Here is a 15,140-nt window from a genome sequence, read left to right as displayed (position 1 = left end):
AACAACTAATGAGAAATGGAAATGCTACTCGGTTAATAACGTTAACAATAAATTAAAAACATATTAAGGATTCAGGCTGACCCTGGAGAACAGAAGCATATTCTCTTTGGTTAGTTTCGTCCTGGTTGATCATGTGGTCTGTAGCAGGGCTCTGATTGGTCCTCTGAGATCTGGTGGGCAAAACACATGTAGTAAATGAAGTGGATTTATGAAAGGAACATATGACTGCTGTCATGTTCATAATAAAACAAAAAAAGATGTGTTGTACCAACCTGCTATAGCATGAATCTGTTAAAAACAAAAATAATACTATATTATTTTGCATTGGGAAAGTGTCCTACTGTCAAAACAGTACATGTGATTACATTAGAGTTAATCTTATTTCAGAAGAAAATAATCTCACCTTTTGACTTCCTGTATAAATACAGGAACAGCAGCAGGAGAATAATCAGTGAAACTCCACAAAGCAGCCCAACGATCAGCAGGACGGGAAATTCAGAGGCTTCTCCGTGCCCGGACGCTGCTATTATAAGTAATCCTTATTAATATTATATCTGTAACACTTTCCTGTAATAGATTAACTTTATAAAACCTTTTTCTCTTACACAAACACAGTTTAATTCAGAAGAAACTAAGCTATCTTTATCTCAGACTGTAACACAGTTTACAAAAAAGGAAGTGTTTTTAAATGATACTCACATTTTACTGAGAACCAACTCTCTGGTGATGTCCAACCATCTGCTGAATCTCTCTGTTTACATTTATAAAAGCCTTCGTCTGACTTTGACACTGCAGAGATGTTCAGCTCCCTTCTGGTATCATTCTGGATGAGTTTGTCATTTTTATAGAAATCCAAATTATATACATGTTCTGTCTTGAACTTGCAGCTAAGAGTGACAGGACGTCCCTCAGCCACAGGATGGACAGGACTCACCAGGATAATTTCACCATCTGAAAACAAATCAAAGAATATAAAGGCTTTGTCAGAGACATCAGCTTTTGAAGATTTAATACGTTTATGTGCAACTGGCCTAGTCTGGCAGAAGCTGAAATGTCAGGTAGATGTAAGAGGACAATAAAAAGCAGAATATTATCTTTGATCATTGAGAGAAGTAACCCTGGAGTTCACTTCGCAAATTGGCATTTTTTATAAAGTTTTACTAATTTGAAGAGACATTTGGCTAATGCATGTCACCTTCACATTTTAAAACAACATAATACTTCAGAAACAAACATTTTAAATAATTAAAACTCACACTCTTTAGTGATGTTGACTGCATTACTGAACTGTCCTGTTTCAGACTCACACCAGAACACTCCACTAAGCCAGCCTCTGGTTATTGTGCATGTGGATCCAGTCATTGTCCCCCAGATAGAACAGTGATAAAGGTAGTCAGGTTTAGAAAACATCCTCACTCTCCACTCAGTGGAGTTTCCCTCACAGCTCAGTGACACAGGCGTTTTGGTGAAGTGCTGCACACTGTCAGGACTCACTGTGAGAGACACTGCTGAGTTAATATCTGAAACACACAAAGAGGACAAACAAAGCATTTATGTATATTGAAGGCAACTTGAACATTACAAAAAAAACAAGAAGCATTTAATCAACAATAAAGAGTGAGTGTCTAATATGCATGTCATTAATTGTTGAGTTAATTTTTGAGAGAATTGCTGAATGTAAAGCATTTGGAGTTGTTTGTAAACTTTTTTGTAGAACATATCCAAAATATCCCAACACTCAAAAGAAATGGAGTCCTCCATTTAAAAGTTTAGGGGGCATAGAACAAGATAACATAGAAAGATGGATCGAAGAAAGAACATATATGAAACCTAATACAAACAATAAGAACAAAGCTATGGAGAGAATGAACCTGAACCACAGCTTCCAATTTATCTGATGCTTGTGTGAAGGAAAAGTTCCCAGAATAAGGGAATTCCTACCATTTTGCAATAATGGAGAAGTCAAAGCATACTGACCTCCAGACCAGACAAACTTAGGTTTGCTGTACCAACTGTAAAACACTGGATCTCCTCTTCCTGCTCTGCACACATATCCTGCTGTGTGTGTTTGTCCATCAATGATGAAGAGATCCTGTTCAGTCCCATTCTCGCTGTCAGCTAGCAGCTCATAGCTGTAGGAGTCGTAGGAGTTGTAGGAGTTGTATGACTTTTTGGGAACAGCCTTATACCAGTAGAAGCTCCAGCCAGCAGAAGGATGATCAACCCTGCAGTTCAGAGTTACTGAGGCTCCAGGACTCGGCCATGATGGAGACACAGTGAGGACAGGCTGAGGTCTTTCTGTTGGAAAGTGATTTCAATATACATTTATGATTTGTAATTAGTGGAAAACATGCACCCCTTGCATCCTACATATTTTCTACAAACATGTAAAACAAATGTGAAGGTGCACCATCCTTTAATATAATAACCAACATATTATAGATTATATGTTTATATACATATAGCAAAACAAATCTAATAATGACAAATGACTTACTGTCAGATAATGTGAGGACATCACTCCAATGCGTTGAAGGCATTTCACCTTTCAGTCTGCCCTTACACCCGTAGTCTCCACTTTGTGAGGTCAGAGTAAGTTTAGGATCAGATGTCGGAGGTGTTTCTGACCCAGGTGTCGTCCATATGTAATCCCACTCAGAGTCTCCTCCATCCTTAATTTCACATGTGATCGTTTCTCCAGAGTACATCTCAGGCCAGTTGGGTCGCAGGGTCACAACAGCCCTGTTTGTGACTGTTAGAGTAAGAAGCACAAAATACAAGAATAAATAAAAATAAACACATATAACATTCTTAGCGACCTTCTTAATCCTTACTTTCAAATATTATAATTTGTATTTTCTTTATGACATAATATTAGATGTTTAAATTACCGACTGCATCGCTGTACTCTGTGTAGTAAACAGGGTCTCCTCTTCTTCCTCTGCACCAGTAGACGCCTCCTCGTGAGACACTGATTTGGTCATTTGTGAGGAAAAAAACATCTTGTGTCTTCAGGGGTTCAGAGGTGTTCCCTTTTTTGTACCAGAAGTATCTCCAACCAGAAGCTGATGATGGACCTACAGAGCAAGTTAGAGTCACATTGCCCCCTCCTGGAGATATGTCTCTCAGCCGGGCCTTTGGTTTTGCTGTTTAATGTAGAATAAAGGTACAAATGTTTACAAAATGTTAGTTATTGTCCCTGTAAATAAGCCGAGCTTGACAAATAATACAAATGTATATTTTCTCCAGCAATCTTAGTAATATTCAATCACTGTGTATGCTATAATGAACATAATGAAAATATAGAGAAATAACTATGCTAATATTATATTTATAACCACTGAATTAGTTGGTTAACCTTATGTGGAAACGCACATAAAACGGGGTGAAAATGTCAAAAGCCTTTTTTTATTTGTTCATTGTCCAGTGTTTCTAAGACGATGCAGAAAATATTCTGTTTCATTTTGGGTTTACTAAATGTCTGAAGCTTTTAGGTATGAAAATTACTTACGTTCAGTTCTCAGTGTTCTTGGTTCAGATTCTTCGTTGCTAAATCTACAACTGTAAGAGCTCCCGTCTGACATTACTTGAACGGTGTTTTTTGCCATTAATGGTGACCGGTGGTTTCTGTCCGTTGTGATCAATGATCCGTCTCTGTAGAAGGAAGCATTCTCCTCTCTCTGAGTACGATGCCGACAGCGCAGAGTCACTGATTCTCCTTCAAACAAAGTGGACGCAGGACTTTCCAGGATCACGTTTTTTTCTGTGTCACACAAATGATTCATTATTATAGTAAAACAGTTCAATTAATACAACATTAGTACAAAGAAATACTTCCAGTTATGAAGAATACATTTTCACATTTCATGAAAAAGGAATACATTTTTACCTGCACCGTTTGATTAATTACTGTTAAGCACATTAAGGCGTATTCATTTCTAGAATATATTGGTCTTTCTTCATCATTTGTCACAATTAATAAAGTATAACAAGGTTTGTTGGTAAAGTATTATCTTTATGTGAATGCTTTGATATAAGTAGCTGATCCCTGTCAGTTGTTTTGTTCTTATTTTAATACTCTTGATTTTGTGATAACACAAAGCACAGGATTGTACTGTATTCTTCACCTGCCTATACATCATCAGTGGAGCTGTTCAAACATTAAAATAATTTACAGATTATATATTAGAACTTGTCCAAACTGCGTGTTCATATCAATATGGCTCATAAATAAAAAATGCTTTTATTGAACTTGGTCACGGTGGTATTCCTTTGATCACTTACCTGATATATATAGATGGATTGTATTGCTTGTCTTTGTTGATCCTCTGTTCTGAAACAAGCAACAATATTCACCACTGTAGCCTTTAGATAGAGGGTGTAATGTTCTGAAGTTTTGTTTGTTGGGAAGGAAAAGTTGTCTATGTTGGTGGTAGATTGAGTAAAACCAGTCGCTGTCTTCTCCTCCTGTAATGTCACACTTGAAGGTCACAGACTCTCCAGAAAAAAAAGCAGTCCAGTTTGGCTCAATGGTCAGCGCAGCATCTAGAAACCATCACAAGATACATAAAGTAAAATGTGTTTTCTTTTTGTCAAAACATTTATAATTCATTGACAAAACGGAACACACAAAACAGAGGATGTTGTTTGGAGAGTTACATAGGTAGATTTTTGCTTTACTTATATATTAGTAAACAACAAGAAAGAAAATTGTATAATCACCTTGAGCTTCTCCACGGTAAAGTAAATTCAGCACTGAAAGAAGTATGAAACTAAATCAGACATTATCAAACTGACAAAGATATCATCACCTCAGTCATTGAAGTTGTAACAACGGTAATTAAAACATTCAAAGTACTCACAGAGAAACCCCAGTAGAGAGAGCAAAGTGTGTCCCATCTTCACATCCAACACTGATAATCTGTTCCTCTGCTTCTGAGAAATTCTTCTACTTTGTGAAAATAGAAAGATCGAAACTGCAGCATGAAGAGAAATCAGGAACTACAGAGAAACAAATGCAATGTAATATTGGGAAAGGACGTTATTTTTAACTTCTTTACACGGTCTGGGCTTCCTTCCCGTTTACACAAAGCTCACACAACTGAACAGCTTCTAACACAGCACGTTATGTTTGTGCACCTTGGTTTAGGTATCCTCAAATAATGAAGAGACATAAGGTATTCAAATATACTTCCTGACGTAGATAAGATCATCCTGTGGGCTCATGCTTCGGCACAAATCAGTACTTATTGATGCTGCTATAAAGACTGCTGCATGAAGTGTCTTTTCTAGCACAAATTAAGTGATACAATTGTATGTGTCATACTCACTTTATAATCCATGGGCCTTCTCACCAATATTTCAAATGAAAATGTGTGTAACAGCTTTGACCAAATAGTTGAACTGGAGTGCTGGAGTGTTCTCGAGGAATTCCCTAACCCTTAGAAACAACCTCAAGTGAATGTGAAGAGAGACAAAGTCCTGCCCCCTCCTCGAGATAGACTCTATCTACTTTAAGGGGGCATAATTCCATATATATATATATATCATTAGTAGTAATAAAGCAATCATTTGAATACAGAATATGTTTTGTCCAGGTGCAAAATTGTATCACAACAGTTGTACAAAAATGATTTAATGCCATAAAAATGATCTAAATAAATAAATACCACCATGGGCGTAGGAAGCATTCTGAATGTGGGGGGGACATTTATAACGGGGGGGGGTGCTCCTCCTCCATGAAAAAAATAATTGATTTCCTGTATTCTGGTGCATTTTGGTGGTTTGATACTTTTATGTGGCTATACTAGCATGAGGGAAATGATGGGTACATTTTGTAATTTCATCCAGTAGTAAAGAAAGGAAACATATTTGATTATTAATTCTGAGCCGTCTTTAATTAAAAAAACACTCGTTATTTATTTAAACTCAAGCATCTCTTGCATACAGTTGCAATTTCTGTTAAATGCATTTATTTAATGTTATCAAATGATCAAACAGATTAGACCAGAGGTTCCCAAATTATTTCAGCCCGAGACTCAAAAGAGACATTTGGTGTCTCCCCAGGACCCAAACTTACAAAAATACATCACGAATTGCCATAACATCAACATTTAAAAACTACTGATAAAGAACACAACAAAACATGAATTTTAAATGTATATGACATGTATTTAATTGTAAAAAGAACATTACAAAACTCTGCCAGTTGGCGACCTCATAAAAACAGGTACGCAACCCATTTTGACCCTAACTTTGGGAAAGACTGCTCTGACTATATGAAGGCCCCAAAAACATGCCTTCTTGTATCATTTGCAGAGATAAAGAGCTGGCAAATCTCTTCTATGTCAACTTGATCAAGTTTGTCTTGGTGGATGTGGTAGACCCACATTGTTCAAACGACGTTGACTCATGGAGGAGCGGAGCCATGTCTTAAGCCTTCTTAAGGCACTAAAACTTCATTCTGCTTCGGCTGAGGAGCATGGCACTACAAGAAGAAGTCTAACCAAATACTCTACTTGGGTAAAGAGAGCACGGACTTCTGGCAGCATAGCTTTGAGAGTGTTTACTGCGTCAGCGATGGTGCTGGATGGATATTGAAGCTTAAACATTGTCAGCTGCACCTCCAGTGAATTGTGATTCAGTTCTGGGTAAAGACTGACAACCTCTTCAACCTTTCCAGAGACTAGCACCCTTTCCAACTTGTTAAGAGTATCAAAGCGCTTGGTCAACTGTACATCAACAGCATCTAGCACTTTGAAGAATTCGATTCTATAGTGCTCTTCAGATGATGCTGGTGTGAAAGCTGCTGCATTTCCTGTGTAGCGCTTAGGAGGTCTCCGGATGTGAGGCATCTGGATGGTCTCAATGCCCATTTCACTGATCATGTCACAGGCCCTTGCATAAATCTGATGGAAGCTTTCATCAGACCTCTTCACTCTAAGTGTTTTTTTCACGCAATCAACTGCAGCTAGCATCCCTGTGACGCTTCCAGTTTTGCTCTGAAGGGAGCGGTTGAAGCACTCTAGTTCTTTAAGGGCTTCAGAGGCAAGAAGGAGGCAGAGCGAAGTGTGCCCCTTCTGAAAGCGTTCCAGGAGTCCTCTTGCGGTTGTGCACGTGTCAGAGGAGCCAGATGCAGCCATTTCCTCCAGACTGAGCAATACCTTTTCATACTGTCCTACAACTGCCTGAATGGCCACTAGCCTCACAAGCCATCGTGTAGGGCAGAGGGGCTTTAGAGTTATGAAACTCCCTTCTTCAGATTGGGCAATCTCTTTAAATATAGTCTTATATTTTCCAGACTGGTGGTAGAGAGTGCCAAGTTTGTGGACCAAATTCAGTGCATCAGACACAACAGAGGATGAGCTACAGGCTGTCTGAGTCACAAGGTTGACACAGTGAGGACCACAATGGACATACAAAGCAAGAGGTTGCTTCTCTCTGAGAAGTGCTTGAACTCCTTTGCTTTCGCCGGACATGTTTGCAGCTCCATCGTAGGTCTGCCCTCGAAGACAGGACAAGGGCAAGTTCAACCGCAGGAGAACATCAGTTGCCACCTTAGCCAAATTCTTCCCTGTCGTTGAAGATACCTCATATAGACCTACAAAGTCTTCATGAGGGATAAGGTCATGATCCACATAACGGATACATATGGCCTCTTGTTCAACTCCCGAAACATCCTGAGTTCCATCAATAATAATGGAGTACTGAAGTGCGGGCAACCCCTGTACTGTATTTGTAATCCTCCTAACAATGGAGTTGGCCATGATATTCAAAACCTCATTTTGAATTACAGCACTTGTGTAATTGTTTGAGGGCTTACTCAGCCATCTCTTCAGCACATCATCATCATCCCCTGATCTGAGTCGTAGAAGCTGCCATAGGTTGCCTTCATCACTGTCATGGCCACGCAGAGCTAGACCCTGACGAGCAAGAAAGCAAATTGACTGAACTACTTTGAGCAGACATGATCTCGCCTCTCTTTGCTGCTGTTCCTTGGCTGTGGACAGCTGAGTTACAACACTTTCTTGTTGGTATGTGTGTGTTGTGATTGCAACTTTGTGTGCTTGACTCAGTTGGTGGGTTGAACATTTCTCAATTGCTTTTCTTCAGTTTCGAAAACCAGTGGACACAAAGGCTTGATCCATATTGTTTGCAAGTGTGCTACTCTGTCTTTTGAAGGCTTCCATGCAATAATAGCAGAATACGCCATTCTCCCTAGGAGAATAATGAAACCACGGAAAGTCCCTGAACCACTTCTCCTGAAATCTTAGCGTCTTATTTGCAAGTTGCTGGGGTGGAATGACTCTTGGGTCAGGATGATTTGGCTTGCTATATATCTCAGCCTGGCTCTCACTCTCGTCCCTCTCAAACTGGCTCTCACTCTCCTGGCTCTCACTCTCGTCCCTCTCACTCTCGTCCCTCTCAAACTGGCTCTCACTCTCCTCCCTGTCTAATCTTGCCTTCTCTTCCTACAAACAAAAGTGGAAAATTGAATAGGCCATACATTTTTTATACTGCCAAAAACGTAATATTAAGGATCCCCTGTGTAAGATTTTCGTCATTTCTAAAACATAATATTTGCATTGTGTAACATATGTTGACGCCAGGCTGTGTTTCAAAGCACTTGATTACACTCTCTGCCATTGTGTGTAAATAAATGACAATGATTTGAGGGTGCATTGTGGATTTACAGTTTGAAAGTGAGCATAGCCTAGGACGTATGAAGTCAGATCAGTCTCAATATTAATAAATGCACACAAGGATTCACAAATGTATTTCGGAATTTATATATAAATGACTCTCTCCACAAAAATATTTTTCAATGCACACAGAAATATTTATTGTTGTATATAAATGTAAAAAAATCCACAGATAAAAAAGTTTCACAAATGGTCATATTTCTGACATATACATATTTCTTGTTTTAAGTAATGTAAAAGAAAACCACAATTAGTTAGAATTTCCATAGTTTCCTGTTAAAAAAATATGCATTTGTCATTTCCGTCAGGGAAGTCTAAAAAAAACAAAACACAAATGCAGAGGTTCACAAGAAAAGCAGTTTAAATGCCCATTTTTTGTACATTTATATACAACAATAAATATTTGTGAGTGCATTGAGAGATATTGTTGTGGAGAGTCATTTATATATAAATCGCAAAATACATTTGTGAATCCTTCTGTGAGCATTTATTAATATTGAGACTGATCTGACTCCATACAGATGTTAAGTTCATCTAGGAATCATTGACTTAAATGTTGCTCTTCTGTCTATATTGGCCATATGATGCCCCTTGACTGAAATGTTTCCTGTTCAATATCCCCACTGATTTTCTTAAAATTCTGGGATGAGAGTCCACATCATAATTTACTCTAAACTGTCATTTCCCTTTCATCACTCACCTCAGCAATGGACCTCTCTCCACTATCCCTGTGTTCTGCCTCTGACTCACTCTCAAGCGCCTAGATGTCAAGAGAGGTGGTGAAGTGATAATTATTTATTGAGCAGTATACTCTTTCAGTCTTTCACATTGAATCATAACAAGTCATATTGAATGTAAATACAACTGACTCTAAAGTAAGTCCCCGTCTGTGACATTGGACATTTTGAAGACTCAAAGCCCCAAGCAGTAGGTAGAATATTAGCTAGTCTATGTAATGTGCACAGAAAATAAATAGTTAACTGAATACTGGGATGGAAATTGCCGATAAGCACTCAGTAAAACATAAACACACAAAAAGCTTCTGAATGATAAGAAGTATAATTAAAACATAATGCACATTACCATTTTGAGAGAGAGTACCGAAGTTAAAGAACTCAGAAAATAATCTCTTATCGAACTGAGGCTCCAGTAAAACACACTGAGCACAGAGAGATCGGGTTATTCATGTTCCCTGTTTACATGATAAATACTAGTAACCTGGCATTTCGATGCCTTTTCTCATCTAAACTATTCAGTATTTGTATCTCTCTATCATGACATAAAGACGAAACTCCTCTCAAGAAGTGAGACGCTTTTGCCGCCATCACTGTTAACTGCTACCAGCCCATTACTTACTTTCCTCTTCTTCGAAAAAAATGTTCTTATGTCCATGTTGTCTGGGGGAGAAAACATATCAAACCAAGAGATCGTCAGCTTTGATTTTCGCTGTATTAACAGTGTCCTGAACATTTGGTGTGTGTGCCTTACCTCCGCTACCGGCATCACTTCATACAACAGATCTGAGCTGTCCAACTATGACAACACTCCTTGAACATGCGCGCTATGGGAGAATCTGCCTTGGTACAAAGTAGCAGTGAAAACATGGTACGGAGTTTCATTGATTTGGTCATTCTATCAATAAGCAAGTGGAATGGATTTGATAGTGAAGCACTGACACAGCGCTCTACAAAGTGCGTCGAGTGGACAGACCGATTCACGGACTTTCCGCATGGTAAAAGTGGGGGGGTCTAAACTAATCATTTCAAAAAGTGGGGGGAGACTTGTCCCACCCTGATATAATGGCTGCGACGCCCGTGAATACCACAACACTTCAGTTCAACCCGGAGAGACGTGATGTAAGAATTACATATTTATTGTTTACACGTCATATGAATGAAATGATTGCCATGATAGTACAACAGGAGAATGTAATGGTGTTTGGCGATTAGGCCCCCGGTTTGCAGGATAATCATTCAGGAGGGAAAGCACCGCTCCGATGAAATCCCCGGGGTCTAGACACTGGTGGTGGTGATGAGTAGGTGAGACCAGTCTGAAGGAGGAAGGTTTAGCTTTGTCCTGAAGGAGACGGGAGGCGAGAGGGGTGGAGGCGGGTTGCGTGTGATCATCTGCAATGACAACTGACAGGGAGGAAGAGCAGGTATTTAAGGCATTTAGCATGTGCAGCGATTGGCTGCTGAGGCATGACGCCCTCGTATTTAATGAGGGGGGAAGGGAGCCATAGAGTGACGTGTGAGTGACTCGAGTTAGGTCTTCCTTATTGAACTTGCGCTAAAGCTTTCATTTCAACCCGGAGAGACGTGATGTAAGAATTACATATTTATTGTTTACACGTCATATGAATGAAATGATTGCCATGATAGTACAACAGGAGAATGTAATGGTGTTTGGCGATTAGGCCCCCGGTTTGCAGGATAATCATTCAGGAGGGAAAGCACCGCTCCGATGAAATCCCCAAAACCAGTGAAGTATGAATACTGAGATGAACTGAGTTGCTTACCTTGTGGGGTGACTGGTGATCTGGGGAGGAGAGATAATAGATTAACACGTATATGAGCGACACTGTGCCGGAATCACTGCCGGAGCTTACTGGTCATGCTGAGACTCTGACTGCCGAAATCAGTGCCGGTCTTATCTGAAAACGACCTGCGGGTCGCATGCCTGGCCAGCAGGGCTTGACTACGCCGAGGAGCGAGCGGTTTCGTTTTGTAACGGTGGCCCAACGTCCACGACACCGAAGTGTACGGTAGCCTTCCGCTACGACACCGAAGTGTACGGTGGCCTTCCGCCACGCCTGACTTCGCAGGCTATATATATATATTTCTCTTTATTCTTTTTCCTTTGTTTTGTAACTGACACCGAAGTGTACGGTGGCCTTCCGCCACGCCTGACTTCGCAGGTTATATATATATATATATATATATTTCTCTTTATTCTTTTTCCTTTGTTTTGTAACTGACACCGAAGTGTACGGTAGCCTTCCGCTACGACACCGAAGTGTACGGTGGCCTTCCGCCACGCCTGACTTCGCAGGCTATATATATATATTTTTTTTTTTCTCTTTATTTCTTTTTCCTTTGTTTTGTAACTGACACCGAAGTGTACGGTGGCCTTCCGCCACGCCTGACTTCGCAGGTTATATATATATATATATATATATATATATGTATCTTTTTTTCTTTACTCTTTGTTTTGTAACTGACACCGAAGTGTACGGTAGCCTTCCGCTACGACACCGAAGTGTACGGTGGCCTTCCGCCACGCCTGACTTCGCAGGCTATATATATATATATTTCTCTTTATTCTTTTTCCTTTGTTTTGTAACTGACACCGAAGTGTACGGTGGCCTTCCGCCACGCCTGACTTCGCAGGCTATATATATATATATATATATATATATATATATATATATATATATCTTTACTCTTTCTTTATTTCCTTTGTTTTGTAACTGACACCGGAGTGTACGGTGGCCCGAGTCCACGCGGACTGCAGGAAATACATTTTACACTGATGCGTTTGAGCAAGGCCTGGGAATGAAATACCTGTGTGCCGGAGATGAAGCCCATTACCTGTAGTTGCGGCGTGAGACGAGACATTATTCCCTGTGGGCGGGGCCCGCGGAATTAGGACAGGAATGCAGTTTTGAATATCGGGAACCTTAGTGAGACATGTATACTTGTGAATGTGTTTGAGCCACCACCAGTTATATGTATAACTACCATAGTTAGGGTCTGAGAGATCTTTGGGAAGCCCGTACGGCGCTGATGTCCGGACGAATGAAGGTTGTGAAGGCGGAGGAGGACCACCGTCCTAGTTGTTGTAGGGATGAGGTAGAGAGACCTTGATTAGCAGCAGAGGTGGCTGCACCTATCCTGAAGGAATGCCCGGGTATGATATGGGTGATAGGCTGGATTTAGTGAGAACTTGCTTGGGTAGAAATTGACGGGGCCATGACCCTGCGAACCACTCTCCCTGGAAGAAACCCCCCAAAACCCATGGATGGGCGGCATCCGTGAAGACCTCATTGAGTCAGAGGAACGCACGAGGCCATCGTAAATAAAGTAATTCCGTTCCAGTGGGCGAGCAGGAGGGACCAGAACCGAAGGTCTGAACGGCAGCCTTCGTCTAAGAAAACGCAGTCATGGAGGTTGTCGACCGCTGATGCTGCGTCCAGGAGGCGGGAGATGAACGAGCGCCCCTGGGGGATGACGTGCATGGCGAAGTTGAGGTGTCCGAGAAGGGAGAGCAACTGTTGTTTTGTGATAACTTGTTGCTCGCAGTATGACTTGGTGATGTCCTGGATGCGCTGCGATTTGTCGGAGGGGAGAGACGCCTTCATGTCTATGGAGTCGAGGATGATGCCTAAGAACTCTAAGCGTGTGACGGGACCTAACGTTTTCTCTTTGGAGAGAGGGACACCTCACTCCTGAAGCAGTGTTTAAGCTTGGCCAGTGAGATCCCTGAGCTGTCCTGTGGCGGGTTTATGGGGAGGAAGTCGTCCGGTAGGTGAAGGACGGAGGGGATTCTGACGATGTTCAGCAGGATCCAATGGAGCGCTTCCGAGAAGGAATTGAAGATGCAGGGGCTGCTTCTGCACCCGAAGGTCGTGCGAACGCGAAGATAGAGTTTGGACTCCCACTTAATACCGAACAAGTTCCACTGAGACGGATGAATGGGGATGATTTGAAGGCATCGGTAATGTCCGCTTTGGAGAGCCGAGCTCCGTGCCCTGTGAACTTGATCATCTTTATTGCATTATCCACTGAGGCATGGTGAAGGGAGAACTGATCTGGAGGGATGATGCTATTGACGCTGCAGAATGGGCCGGAGCAGGGAGCGGACAGATCGAAAATCAGCCTTTTATTTACGTGTGGCTATTCCGATGGGATTTGAACGGAACACTGAGAAGGGGGAGGAGCTAAAAGGACCGATTATATATCCTTTGAGAAGTTCTTTGTCGATGAGCTGGGAAACTATGTTGGGTTCTTTAGCGGCTGTAAGTTTCTTGCTACGAAAGTCACTGTGGGAGATGGGAGGACTCCTACCCTGAAGCCTTGGGAGAGCCCTGACGGGAGATAGTCAACGAACACGGAATCTGTAGATAGCGCAGCTGCTAGCTGAGGGATGTTAATGGGAGTGGAGGGGTGATATTCCAGAATGTTTTTTTTTTTTATTTGTTTTTTTATGTTTCTGGCGCAGAGCCACTGTGACGGCCCGTCCACACGGTGGCGTGCGTTACAGATTCCGACGCTTCTGCCCATTCACTTTGAATGGGGTGACGTCACTTTTAGTAGAACTGTATTTTGGGAAGCGACGTGGAGCGTTTGCTGGCGTTGCTCGCTTCAAAAAGTTGAGCAATGTTCAACTTTTGGCGCCTCGGCAGAAGCGTCAGCCAATGAAGTCCCGTTTATGCAAATCTGCCGGTACAAGCGCTAGCCAATCAGACCGCGTGTATGTTGGGAGAGACTACGCAGGTAATTCCTCATATTCCAAAAATGTGAGGGAAAATTCATTATAGCGGTAGTGAATCACCCGGTGCTGTATGATCAGTCTCTGTTCATCTACCGGGATACAAACCAGAGGAGCGAGGCATGGAGGGAGGAGGCAGGGACAGTGGGTGAAACTGGTAGGTTTTCGCCTGTTGGGGATTTTTTTTCCTTTCCAGTTTACTTAGTTTTAACATTGCTATTGCTTTGTGTGTCGGGGGCAAGAGATTCATGTGATTGGTTGTTGCTGCTGTGCGGACCGTAGCGTAGGCAGAAATTTACTTTAGGGTGGGCCTGTAAAAATATAGGGTGGGCCAGATTTTCTTCTGCGCATCGGAAACTAACCACGATCCCGCCGGTACCGGTGGCAGATTACTTTTAGAATACTTCCTTTCCTCTTCTTTTTCTTCTTTCCTCCTCTTCTTTTTATCTTTTCCTCTTCTTTCTATCTTTTCCTTTCTTCTTTCTCTTTAGAATACTTTCTTTTCCATAACAGATGGGTATGTTTTGGTGAACGGGAGACACGTATTTTACTGTTTTAATGGCTTATGAAGAGCACGAACACGACATTTTAGTGTCATTCTTGACAGCTCTCTCATCTGCACCGTACATAAAAAGAAAAACTCACCCAGACTGCATTCTTTGTACTGTCTTAAAACCTTTCCTTGGAAAAGTGTATGCATTGTAAGGTGTCCTTGGGTGCTTTGAAAGGCGCCCCTAAATAGAATACATTATCGTTATTTATTATCTGAAACGATGTAATCACTTTTAAAACTTTTCCCAGTTACTTGTCCCATGCATTCGGCAGCAGCAGGCCATTCAGTTAGATTTGATCCCGTTATGAATGTCATAATTTCGACAATACATAAATGCTACATAAACGTTATCTTCCACGTTTTATCTAAACATCTCCGTTTCTACCTTCCAATAT

The 15,140-nt window shown here is 41.3% G+C and overlaps 1 protein-coding gene across 1 annotated transcript in view; it reads right to left on the bottom strand.

Moving 5' to 3' along the window:
• Positions 1 to 15,140, bottom strand: part of LOC117555506 — an 82,630-nt gene that overhangs the window by 2,418 nt on the left and 65,072 nt on the right. Inside the window, exons 22-24 of the mRNA XM_034230384.1 lie at positions 404 to 523; positions 273 to 288; positions 82 to 170 (exon numbers count right to left, since the gene is read on the bottom strand). Coding sequence (XP_034086275.1) covers positions 82 to 170; positions 273 to 288; positions 404 to 523 — 225 coding nt within the window. The remainder of the gene's footprint in view (positions 1 to 81; positions 171 to 272; positions 289 to 403; positions 524 to 15,140) is intronic.

This window comes from Gymnodraco acuticeps, unplaced genomic scaffold (genome assembly GCF_902827175.1).
Source record: "Gymnodraco acuticeps unplaced genomic scaffold, fGymAcu1.1, whole genome shotgun sequence".
Classification (NCBI taxonomy): domain Eukaryota; kingdom Metazoa; phylum Chordata; class Actinopteri; order Perciformes; family Bathydraconidae; genus Gymnodraco; species Gymnodraco acuticeps.
The sequence above is the reverse complement of the archived record's forward strand: the minus strand, read 5'-3'. Positions and strand labels throughout refer to the sequence as shown.